Source organism: Rhineura floridana, chromosome 3 (assembly GCF_030035675.1).
Source record: "Rhineura floridana isolate rRhiFlo1 chromosome 3, rRhiFlo1.hap2, whole genome shotgun sequence".
NCBI classification, from domain to species: Eukaryota; Metazoa; Chordata; class Lepidosauria; order Squamata; family Rhineuridae; genus Rhineura; species Rhineura floridana.
Window position 1 is genome coordinate 204724528 of NC_084482.1, and position 13341 is coordinate 204737868.

General features: G+C 45.6%; 1 protein-coding gene across 1 annotated transcript; it reads right to left on the minus strand.

Annotated features, from left to right (window-relative positions):
• Positions 1–624: 624 nt before the first annotated feature.
• On the minus strand, positions 625–13083 carry LOC133378885 (zinc finger protein 345-like). The gene is made up of 3 exons (XM_061613499.1): positions 13022–13083; positions 6091–6202; positions 625–4044 (listed from the first exon to the last, which is right to left on the minus strand). The coding sequence occupies exons 1-3, from the start codon at positions 13081–13083 to the stop codon at positions 2062–2064; spliced, it is 2157 nt and encodes a 718-aa protein (XP_061469483.1). The 3' UTR covers positions 625–2061.
• Between the last annotated feature and the right edge of the window lie 258 nt (positions 13084–13341).

A 13341-nucleotide genomic window follows, 5' to 3' on the forward strand; every position in this document is an offset into this window, starting at 1 on the left:
TGATTGAAGCTCTGTGAGGGGAATAGGGCATCTCCTAGCAACCCTCAGCACCCTTCACTAACTACACTTCCCAGGATTCTATCATACTTGCTCAGAAGCACATTACCAAATTCTTCCAAGCTACACAGCAAGTGGATTGGACTGTGGACATCCCAACCCAAATTGTGTTTGCATTTTGACAACTTTGTAGGGCAGTACAATATCTCAGAGAGGAGGTCAGGTCTCCTGCTCCCCTGGTGCATTTACTATAGCTGCCCAATTTTCCTGCTTTTTAAAGTTTGATAGAAATATCTGTGGGCTATAGGTATGTTCTTAAACTGCAAAGTTTTTTGCCTATTAGTGAATAGAAATCATGATTACTTGTAAAATTATAATGGCTTATCAGATTACTATCAGACAAATTTTCAACCAAGAAAATCCTATTTTCATATCTATAATTTCCTTTCTTGTATTATTCTATAAGGCACAGTATATTGTCTAATCATTATCATCTTTCATGTTCTAACTAGATTACAATAAATAAAATTATTTGTAATAATCTTTATTAAACATAGCCTTTATTCTCAAAGCGAAATGATTTTAGCAATATGTGGTATAGTGGTTAAGGTGTTTGACTACGACTTGGGAGACCAGGGTTCGAATCCCCACATAGCCATGAAGCTCACTGGGTGACCTTGGGCCAGTCACTGCCTCTCAGCCTCATGAAAACCCTAGTCATAGGGTTGCCATAAGTCAGAATCGACTTGAAGGCAGTACATTTAAATTTTAACAGAACTAGATCAAATACAAAAAGGGTGGTTGTTCAGCCAGGCACTAGGTGCAGCCTTGATGTTCACCTATTCCCCCTATCATGATGGGGGACAGATTTACATGGGGAGCTATTTGTCACTTCTAAAGCAGAGGGTTGCTGGGCCATTTGGAATGTCAAAGTGCCATGAATCCAGGGGCAGCTGGAGTCTTTGCTCAATATGAAACTTTACTGAGACAGGGAGAAGGGATATTTCTCAGACCGCAAGCACTTATGATGGGATTTTATTTTCTTTGTGTGACAAATCTAACTGGTATTTCACAGGTGAAGGAAATATTTTTCAGAGCTGAGCACATTTCTGTGCTTTCTCTCTTCTATGGAAAGATACCTGGTGCCTGTTAAGCAATACTTTGTGGGGGGAAACATTTCTCACATTCCAGGCATTTATTTGTTTATTTTATTAAAGTATTTATAAGCCACTTTTCACAGGAGTACACCAAGGTGACTCACAACAAACAAAGACACAACAAAATTTAAAACCAACAAAACATCATCAAAAACAATGATAAAAGCATCAATAAGTACTCCATTGATTAGAGAGAAATTCATGTTATAAAGGCCTGCCTAAACACTTCAGTTTTCAAAAGATGCCTGAAAGAAGGGAAGGATGGTTTCTGCCAAACTTCTATTGGTGGGTAGTTCCACAGGGCAGGGACTGCCACAATAAAGGCCTGATCTCTGGTGGAGGCCCAAATGAACCTCAGGGGCACGAGAAACCACAAAAATTGCCCCATCAGAAGATCTGAGTGACTGAAGTCAGGTGGTCCTTAAGTACTTTGGGACCAAGTTGTTGAGGGCTTTGTGAATTAACATAGGCACTGTGAACCTGGCCCGGTAGCATACTGGCAACCAGTGCAGCTCTTTCAGCAGCAGAGTAACATGTTGCCAGTAATCTGCTCCTGTGAGTAGTCTGGCCACTGCATTCTGCACTAGTTGCAGCTTCCAGACCAGATACAAAGGCAGACCCACGTGAAGTGCATTACAGTAATGAACTCTTGAGGTTACCAACACATGGACCACAGTGCTCAGGCTATCACAGTGCAGGAACAGTTGCAGCTGGCATACCAGCCAAAGCAGGCAGAAAGCTCTCCTGGGTCTCTCTCCATTTGTACCCCCTGATGGCACCCCATAATTCTTTTCTAAGCAAAATTTGCAACACTCAAGAGCATTAATGTGATTTCTTCCCTGTGTGGACTCTCTTCTGTGTATGAAGTGGTGATTGCTGAGAAAAATATTTGCCACATTCCAAGCATTTATGTTTTCTCCCCTGTGTGAATTCTCTGATGGCTCACAAGACTGTCTTTCCTGGAAAAATATTTTCCACATTCCATGCATTTGTGGGGTTTATCTCCTGTGTGAATTTTCTGATGTTTGGAAAGAGTGTCTTTCCTGGTAAAGCATTTCCCACACTCCAAGCATTTATGGGGTTTCTCTCCTGTATGGATTCTCTGGTGCCCCTTAAGGGTTTGTTGATAAGAAAATGACACTCCACAGTCCAAACATTTATATGGTTTCTCTCCTGTGTGGACTTTTTTATGACTAACAAGATGTGATGAGGTAACAAAACGTTTCCCACACTCTTCACATTCATAAGGCCTCTCTCCTGTGTGTAGTCTCTGGTGTATAGGAAGTTGTGACTTGTCAGTAAAGCATTTCCCACATTCCAGGCATTTGTAGGATTTCTCTCCTGTGTGGACTCTCTGGTGTCTATGGAGGTGTGATCTCTGGGAAAAGCAATATCCACACTCCATGCATTTGTAGGGTTTCTCTCCTGTATGGATTCTCTGATGGATTACAAGTTCTGATGACGACATACAACCTTTCCCACACTCCACACACTTATGGGGTCTCTGTCCATTGTGAGTAGACTGATGTCTTACAAGGGAACCTTTATCAAAAAAACATTCTCCACACTCGGTGCATTCATAGGGTTTCTCTCCTGTGTGGGTTCTCTGGTGTCGCACAAGACCTGATTTTGTGGAGAAACATTTTCCACATTCCAAACACTTATGAGGCCTTTCTCCTGTGTGCCCTCTGTGATGGCTCACAAGTCCAGAATAGTGACCAAAACATTTCCCACACTCTAAGCATTTATACGTTTTCTCTCCTGTATGAGTGCTCCGATGGCTCCAAAGCTGTGCGTTTTGAGGAAAACATTTCCCACACTCCCAGCATTTGTAAGGGTTCTCCCCTGCGTGGAGTCTCTGATGGATCACAAGGCTTGACATTAGACCATATGATTTGCCACACTCCATGCATGTATAGGGTTCTTCTCCAGTATGAGTTCGCTGATGGCTAACAAGCTGTGGCTTTTGAGCAAAGCATAACCCACACTCACTGCATTTGTAGGGTTTCTCTCCTGTGTGGATTTTCTGATGTTTGGAAAGAGTGACTTTCCTGGTAAAGCATTTCCCACACTCCAAGCATTTATGGGGTTTCTCTCCTGTATGGATTCTCTGGTGCCCCTTAAGGGTTTGTTGATGAGAAAATGACATTCCACAGTCCAAACATTTATATGGTTTCTCTCCTGTGTGGATTTTCTGGTGCACACAAAGCTGTGATTTTTGAGGAAAACATTTCCAGCACTTAGCACATTTGTAGGGTTTCTCTCCTGTGTGGATTCTTTGATGTTTCACCAGAACTGAGAGGACAGAAAAATATTTCCCACACTCCAAGCATTTATACGGTTTCTTTCCTGAGTGGCCTCTTCGATGGATCAGAAGGGCTGAGTGTTGAGCAAATGATTTGCCACATGTCATACATTTATAAGGTATTTTCTCCATATGAATTTGTTGATGGCTCACAAGTTGCAATCGTCTAGAAAAGAACAACCCACACTCTGAGCATCTGTAGGGTTTTTCACTTATGTGGACTCTCTGGTGTTTACGAAGCTGTGTATTCTGGGGAAAACATTTCCCACATTCCAAGCATTTGTAAGGTTTTTCTCCAGTGTGGATTTTCTCGTGGATTCCAAGGTACGACCTCCTAACAATTTTTTTCTCACGTTCCCCACATTTGTAGCGTTTTATTCTTTTGTGGATTCTTAGATGCTTCACAAAATTTGATAGTTGGAAAAATCTTTTCCCGCACTCCAAGCAGTGATAGGATTTCCCCACTCTCAGAGCCTTCTTGGAGCTTCTCTCCTGTGTGGATTGCCTGGTGTCTGGCAAGAGCCAATTTGAAGGCAAAGCAGAGGCTGCACTTTGTGCAGAAATGTCTTCTCTTGCTGTTATCTGCTGAGAGAGAGAGAAAGGGAAAACAGAATTTTATTCTGAATCAAGGGAAAAAAGAAGCTAAGCTAGTGGGGAACATGACAGAAGTGTATAAAATTGTGCACAAAATTGTGCACGATGTAAGAAAACTGAATACAGGGACTTTATTCTCTCCCCCCATCATACAAGAATTCTGTGCCATCGAATTAAGATGAAGATTAACTAAAGGAGGCACCTCTACATGCCATATAGAGGTACACTATGGAATTTGCTCCCACAAGATGGAGTGTATTGGCTTCAAAACAGGCTTAGCCTCATCCTCCATGAATTAGTCTATCAATGGCTACTAGCCACTCTCTGCAGAGCTGGAGGCGGTATGCAAGTTGCTGGGAATTGTTACTCGGGTCATTTCTGGAGTGACTCTGCATGCATGGGGAAGGTGACCACCCCAGAAGCTGCGGAGTGGAAATGGAAGCAAGCTTGGATCCAGAGAACTCTGGCTCACGGGTTAAGCAGGCCCAAATGTCTGTTTTAAGGGCAGAAATGCCTCTGTCTGCCTGGATCCTGCTGGAACGTGAGAAACGGAAGGCTTCGCAGGGCTTAAGTCAAGCTGAGATCATGTCCCAGGGTGGGGAGGATACAAAGCTAGTTAGCAGCTCTGAATGATCTCAGACTCCCCACCCTCCAATAAGGCTTGGGATGACGGCAACCCCTAAAACAATGGAAAACTATTTTCTACATGCTTTCTTTTTCTACATGCATTCTTCTTCAACTTTTCTAGGATCTGACATCCTGGAGAACAGACTGAACACAAAAACATAAGAAGAGCCTGCTGGATCAGGCCAGTAGCCCATCTAGTCCAGCATCCTGTTCTGACAGTGGTGAACTGGATGGCTCTGGAAAAGGTGGAACCAGAACCTGAATGCCAGATTGGTCTCCCCTGCTGAGGTGTCTAGGATCTGGTATTCAGAAGCACACTGCCTGCCATAGTGGAGGCAGAGCATAGCCATGGTGGCTAGTAGCCACCCACAGCCTTATCCTCCATGAAATTGCCTAATCCTCTTTTTAAAGCCATCCAAGTTGCTGGCCATCGCTGCCTCTTGCGGGAGCGAATGCTGAATCTGCCATCGTTCAGCTTCATTGGATGTCCAGGAGTTCTAGCATTAGGAGAGGGAGAAAAACTTTTTTCTGTCCACTCTCTCCACACCATGCATCCTTTCATACACTTCTATCATGTTGCCTCTGACTCGCCTTTTCTCTAAACTAAAAAACCCCAAATTCAGCAACCTTTCCTCAAAGGGGAGTTGCTCCATCCCCTCATCATTTGGGTTGCCGTTTTCTGAACCTTTTCCAACTCTACAGTGTCTTTTTGAGATGAGGCGACCAGAACTATACACAGTATTCCAAATGCAGTTGCATCATAGATTTGTATAGCGGCGTTATGATATCGGCAGTTTTATTATCAGTATTTTTCCCTAGCATGGACTGTGCCGTTTCACAGCTGCCACACACTGGGTCGACATCTTCCTTGAGCTATCCCCTACAACCATAAAGTCTTTCTATATCCCTCTATTGGGAGAACTGTCCACTTATTCCTACTCTTTCCTTCCTGTTACTTAACCAGTTCCTGATCCACAAGAGGACCTCTACTCTTATCCCATGACTGTTAAGCTTACTCAAGAGTCTTTGATGAGGTTTGAAAGCTTTTTGAAAGTCCTCGTACTCTCAAAGTACTTGAATACGTTTGTGAGACAGAACTTACTGCAGAAGCCAGGCTGGTTCTACTTCAGCAATGCTCATTATTTTTCTTTAACAATACTTTCCACCCATTTTCCCAGGACAGACATTAAGCTAACTGGTCTGTAATTTCAGAGATCCTCCTGGATCCCTTTTTTAAAAAATGGTGTTACAATGGCTGCTTTCCAGTATTCAGGTATGTAGACCAATCACTGAATCAGCCCATCCTCCTGAAAACAGTCTGAGCAAAGGCAACAACTAGTTCAAGAACTTATTAGAGGCAGATTCAAACCCTTCCAGCTCATCACCCAAGTCAGGAAGGGGGATCCTTACCCAATGCAGGCCTGTTCCTGTCACTTTCCTGCATGACTTCAATGCAGAGGGCTCTTTAGTCCAGATCCGACATGGAGGGCCTTTTTCCCCTCGGTGAAACACACAGCCATGTCTTCAAAGGTTGCCAGCCTCTGCAGAGACAAAAACCCTTCAGCAAATCTCCAGGACCTCAGAAACTCACTCAGTGCCAAAGTCAGACACAGGAAATCAAAGTCTGCCTTTCCCACAGGGCACATTTCCTGCATCTGCTCATTATATAATAGGTAGCAGAAGGTGGAGACTTTCCATACTTTCTGCGAAAACCAGACCAGGAGCGCACTGTGGTACAGATCATGATCTGGCTGTATCGAAAATCAGCGTAAAGCTAAAGAAGAACAAAGCAATCATAATGCCAAAATACAATTTAAATAACATACCAGAAGAATTTGAAGATCAAATAAGGAACAGATTTGAGGCTTTCAACTTAGTTGATAGAGAATCAGAAGAACTATGGGCTGAAGTCAGAGACATTATCAGGGAAGAATGCAAAAAGACAATAACTCTCAGCCACCAAAATAAGACTATACTTACAAATGATACCTACAAAGAAGAATTCTTTGCTAGCCAAGGTCACCCCCTCATCGCCTCCAAAGGCAGCACACAGTCCATTCTGAAAGTCATAGAATAGTTGAGCTGGAAGGGGCCTATGACGCCATCAAGTCCAACCTCTTGCAAAATGCAGGAATGCAACTTAAAGCATACCTGACAGATGGCTGTCCAGGTGCCTCTTAAATGCCAGCTAGTAGCCACCTGGCAAGTGTGCTTTACATTGGATTCCTGCATTGAGCAGAAGGCTGGACTCGATTGTCTGATAGGCCCCTTCCAACTCTGCTCTTCAGGGTGCTGCCCCTAGCTCCCTCCTATTTACACTCCATGTTTCTTATTCCTTAACTCAGTGCATATTAATTTCATCTCCCAAGCTACTCCTATGGTAGTCTTTCCCAACCTTTGGGTCCCCAGATGTTGTTGAACTATGTGATGTTCCTGTAGGTTAAGCATCTGTTAATATGGTAAATGCGGGTCTATTAGGTGATGTATGGTATGGTAATTGACAGAGAGAATGGGGGAGTACATGGGTGAGAAGCTGAAGTATGCTGGATGATGATTGGCTGAGTGGGTGGCTGGCTGAAGATATAAATGGAGGTTTGTGAGTGATGGGGGGAGTTGTTGAGTTGGTTGGAGTGAGGTCGTTTGGTGAGGGTTGGTTGGCAGAGTTCTGAGGGAAGTTTGGATTGTATTTGGCTGATATTTAAAGAGTATATATATGAACAGAAACATAAAGAGTGACACTAAATGAAACCATATGCTTGTGAAACATTCCTAAAGTAATCTTGTTATTTCCTGTTATTAGTAAATAAATACTTATTTGGTTTACCAAAGGCCTGATCCTTGCCTGGGGGAATATACAGACCTGAAGGCAGGGCAAGGTAATTACAAGCTATAGAGTGACTTAGGCAAAGTCTCTGGGAGTATTGGTTACAGGAAGTGACTGGTGGTGCTGCCTAGCAGTGGGATCTAGTGAGATCTGTGCTAGAGCAGAGTGAGATCGGGTCACTAGCTTTGTAGATGGTGGAAATGCTGTAGATGTCATCTATCTAGATTTCAGCAAAGCGTTTGACAAAGTCCCCCACGACCTTTTGATTAGCAAACTGGTCAAATGCGGACTACATGGAAATACTGTCAGGTGGATTCACAACTGGTTGGAAAACCGTACTCAAAGAGTGGTCGTCGGTGGCTCTGCTTCGGACTGGAAGGAGGTTTCGAGTGGAGTGCCACAGGGTTCTGTCCTGGGGCCGATACTCTTCAACATTTTTATCAATGACTTAGATGATGGGGTGGAGGGAAGCCTTATGAAGTTTGCGGATGATACGAAACTGGGAGGGATAGCTAACACAATGGAAGACAGGAATAAAATCCAAAGGGACCTGGATAGACTAGAAAATTGGGCTGAAATTAATAAAATGAAATTCAATAAAGACAAATGCAAGATTCTGCATTTAGGCCACAAAAACAAAATGCACGGGTACAGGATGGGAAATACCCGGCTTAGCAGTAGTGCATGTGAGAAGGACCTTGGAATTGTAGTGGATCGCAAGTTGAACATGACTCAGCAGTGTGATGCTGCGGCAAAAAAGGCAAACGCGGTTTGGGGCTGCATAAACAGAGCTATAGTTTCCAGGTCGAGGGAAGTAATAGTCCCACTATATTCTGCATTAGTCTGTCAGGATGCAGGATTGGGGCCCTGGCACTTCAGAGGATGAGGAGGGTGAGGAGATCACTTTCCCAGAGTTGTGTGAAGTAGAGCCAGAGGAAGGGGGGGAAATTCCAGCGCTAGAATTGCCCAGCAGTAAAGACCTTGAATCTGCAGAAGAGACAGACTTTTCCCAGGAACTTCCCACGCTCTCCCCCCTTCCCAGATCACAGCAGTTAGAAACGGAAGGAGGGGGAACTCAGCCCTCTCCTCAGCCAGAGAAAAGCCCGCCTGATGGGTCTGGCTTCCACCCCCTCTCTCTCCAATACCAGAAACAAAATCCTCAGAAGGGGAGGGGGTAGCTCTTCCCCCTTCACCACGCACCCGGAGAAAACAAAAAAGAACCAGGGGGAGAGAGAGGAGGGGTGTAGAAGAGAGCACCTTGAGGCGGAGTGAGAGAATTCGCGCCAGAAAGCCCCCTTTATAAGAATCAGGGGGAGCAAGAATTCCTTGTTCTGTCAACTCTCTTGCATGTCGCTGGACACGTGTTATTGTGTTGTTCCATGAGAAGACGTAGCTTCTGTTTGGACATTACTTTAATAAAGACTGAATTGCTTTCACCAACTGGTCTGGTTACTGAGTCAAGTCCTGGACACGACAGATTGACAGAACCACCTACTTCACCCTCAACGCTCCCGCCGCTTGAACGTGACAAGATGGAGAAGGGAGCAGGGGGAACAAATCCCACTTCTGAGACGGAGGAAGTGAGACAACTGAGATCCAATGTGGCGGATCTACAGGCAGATGTTCAAACCTTGTTAGCGCCGGTCAGGACATTGAAGACAGACAGTCAGACTTCAAAAACCACGATAGATCAGATGCGCACAGCCCCTCCGGCCGCTGTGGTGAAGGTTCCTATAGGGTTACCACCAAAATATGCGGGACAGAGTGAGCAGCTCTCTACTTTCGTGGCTCAATGTGAATTGTATTTGGACATCAGGAATGCAGAGTTTCCTAGTGATGTGGCCAAAGTGGCCTTCGTGATCAGTCTCTTGGAAGAAGAAGCTGCCAAATGGGTAACTCCGTACCTGGTTAGAAAGGATGGCCTTCTGGGAAGATATAGAGAATTTATACGAGCCATGACTGAGATGTTCCAGGACCCCCAAAGGGCTGAGACGGTGGCTAGGCAGTTGGGCGCCCTGAAGCAAGGGAAAGGAACCGTGGCAGAGTATACTAACACCTTTAAAATTCTGTCCCAGGAAACTGGTTATAATGATGCAGCCTTGATGTTTATGTATAGGAGTGGACTGAGTTCTGAAATCTTGGATGACTTGGCTAGAACTACCCCCCCCCCCAAATAATCTGCCTGGACTGATTAAGCTATGTCTACAGATCGATCACCGGTTGGAAGGAAGGCGCCTGGAAAAGAAACAGGAGATCCAGAGATACTCAGTTTCAGCGTCTCGCAGCAAGACCCTTTCAACCCCAGAAACATCAGGCAACGCGACCGAAGGACGGGGGGGGGCTAGGCCGAAGTTATCGGAAGAAGAAAAGGAGAGGCGCCGTCGGGAACGTTTATGCTTTTATTGTTCAAAGCCGGGCCACGTGGCTAGGGATTGCGGACTGAAAGGGGGAAAAACAGAGCCGGCGGGAAACTAACAAACCCAGTCCACGTTCAGGCCGATGGACTGGGGGCCGTGTTGTATAAAGGGCCTCCGGTGGCAAAGCCTCCTTCAAAAGGAGTCTTGGTGCTACCAATTCGGATTACAACCCCCAAAGGAGTGATGTTTAACTCCACAGCGTTAATTGACAGTGGAGCAACCACAAATTTTATTGATGCAGAGCGTTACGGAATTTCCCAATGGAAATTGGACACCCCCTTGTCGGTGGAGACCATAGATGGGAGACCCTTGAAATCAGGAGGGGTAACGCGAGCCACGGAGGAATTGAAACTACAAATCCTGGGGCACGAAGGTGTATGTATGTATGTGTCAGAAGGTGTATGCTGTATGTGTCAGACTTCTTGAACTTTGATGTGATCCTGGGAATGTCCTGGTTAGTCAAGCATGACCCAAAGATCACTTGGAAAGACGCGGTGGTGTGGTTCACCTCTCAATACTGTCAGGAAAACTGTCAGCCAGAAGGAACCACCAACACACTGGCAGGGGCAGTGCAGGAAGTTGAGCAAGTGACCCTTCCCTCGAAGTATGTGGAATTTAAAGATGTATTTGATGAAAAAGAGGCAGAGATTTTACCCCCCCCATTGTCCTTATGACTGTTCAATTGATTTAGTGCCAGGAGCGAACATTCCATCGGGAAGAATTTATTCTCTCACAGAAAAAGAGAGAAAGGCCCTGAAGGAATTTCTGGAGAAAAACCTGAAGCGAGGATTTATACGTCCCTCGCAGTCCCCCGCTGGAGCACCCCTGCTGTTCATGAAAAAGAAGGGGGGGAAGCTCAGGCCTTGTAATGACTACCGTGCCTTAAATCAAATCAGTATTTGTCGGAAGGCAGAGCTGGGGTCCCAATCCCGGGGAGCTGGATCCCGGAGAATTGGGAGAAGAGTATTCGGATGGATGGCAGAGGGAAGAGGGAGGAACTTCCCCCCTTTGGAGCGAAGACGAAACAGAGGAACTGCCAGTGATAAGGTCGCTTAGTGACGGGGAGCCTGAGCCCTCCCTGGACATTCTCACGCCTCCCCCTCTTTCAGGCTCAGAGCAAGAGGGGAAAGAGGGAGGGCTGCTCACAGCCGAAAAGCGGGGAGGCAGTTTACCATCAGTCCCTCCCCTATCCCCCATCCTGGAATCGGAAACTTCAGAAGAGGAGGGGGTGATGCTTCCCCCCTCACCGCGCACACGCAGACAGCTGAAAAGACAGGAGAGAAGGGGGGGAAGGCGGGCAGTACCTGAGGGGCAGTTAAGGAGGAGCGAAAGATTGCGCGCCCGTTTGGCCCCTTCTTAAAGCACAGGCGGGAAGAAGTCCCTTGCTCTGTCAACTTTCTCCCAATGCCGCAGGACCTGTATCCCTGTATTGCTTCATGAGAAAACGCAGTCTTTGTTTGGACATTACCCTAATAAAACACGAATTAACTACAGCCGTTGGTCTGGTTCCTGAGTCACATCCTGGGCCTGACAGTATTCCTAACAGCTATCCGTTGCCCCTGATTTCGGAGCTGTTAGACCGACTGCGCTCTGCAAAAATCTTCACCAAGTTGGATTTAAGAGGAGCCTACCATCTGATCAGAATGAAGGAGGGAGACGAATGGAAGACAGGATTTTTGACCTCCTATGGTCAATTTGAATATTTGGTGATGCCATTCGGACTTTGTGGAAGTCCTGGCATGTTTCAGAAGTTCATGAACGAAGTGTTTAGAGACCTCCTGGATAAGTATGTGATTTGCTACTTAGATGATATTTTGGTGTTTTCAAAGAACCAAGAAGACCATGATCAGCATGTGAAAACTGTGTTAGAAAGACTGAGAGAGAAAAATTTGTATGCTAAGTTAGAGAAATGTGGGTTTGACCTATCGGCATTGGACTTTCTTGGATATCGCATCTCAGCAGAAGGAGTGGAAATGGATCCAGAAAAAGTGAGTTGTATATTGGATTGGGGGCAACCGGCCACTAAAAAGGATGTACAACGTTTTTTGGGATTTGCCAACTACTACAGAAAGTTCATTCCAGGCTTTCCCAAGTTAACAGCCCCTCTCACTGACTGTTTAAGGGGAAAAAGGAAATTTCAATGGACAGAGGACGCCGCAAGCGCCTTTGAAGAGCTGAAGGGAAAGTTTGCCTCTGAGCCCATTTTGCGTTTTGCCGACCCCACCTGTCCTTTCGTCATGGAAGTGGATGCTTCGGATTTTGCCATCGGGGGGGGTTCTCTTGCAGCAAAATGGGGAGGGAACGGAGCTACACCCCTGCGCGTATTTTTCCAGAAAACTAAAGGATGCTGAAAGACATTACACAGTATGGGAAAAGGAGTTACTAGCCATCAAGGATTCTTTTGAAAATTGGATACAATATTTGGAGGGAGCTCGGCATCAGATAGAAGTGCGTTCAGACCACAAGAACCTGGAGAGTCTACAGACGGCCCGAAAGCTGAATCAGAGACAGATACGCTGGTCGCAGTTCTTTACCAGGTTTAACTTCAGGATTACATACCACGCCCATGCCAAAAACCAGAGAGCAGATGCTCTATCCAGACAACCGCAATACAGAGGGGGTGAAATTGACAACCAACCCCAGTACGTTATTCCACCAGAGAAACTGATGTTGGGATCATGTCAGCCTTCTTGGGAAGAAGAGCTCAGAAAGGCTCAAAAGGAGGATCCATGCATGCAACCGTATATTCAGGAGATGGAACAGAGTCAAGACCCAGAAGTAAACTTCCATTGGAAAGATGGACTGTTGTGGTTTAAAGCCGCCAGATATGTGCCAAAGGGGGATCTAAGACTCAGAATCTTGCGTCAATGTCATGACTCTATCACAGCTGGGCACTTTGGCATCTTTAAGACCATTCAGAATGTAGCCAAGGACTTTTGGTGGCCCCAAATGCGCAGGGACATTGAGAACTATGTAAAATCCTGTTCCGTCTGTATGTGGGCGAAAACAGACACAGGAAGACCACAAGGGCTGCTGGAGCCCCTCCATACTCCGAACAAACCCTGGAAGGATCTATCCATGGATTTTATAACTGATTTACCGAAGTCTCAAGGCATGACGGCCATATTGGTCGTAGTAAACTCCCTTACAAAGATGGCGCATTTCCTCCCTTGCCCAGGGGCCTTAGAGGCTAAGGAAACAGCCAAGCTGTACATAAAGGAAATCTACCGGTTGCATGGATTGCCAAATAGCTTAGTCTCGGATCGGGGAACTCAATTCACAGCTAAATTTTGGAGGGCCGTTTGGAAACAGTTGCAGATGGAGTTAAAACTTTCTTCGGCTCATCACCCCCAGACGGATGGGCAGACGGAGAGACTGAACGCTGTTCTAGAGAGGTATTTACGCTGTTATGTTTCCTAT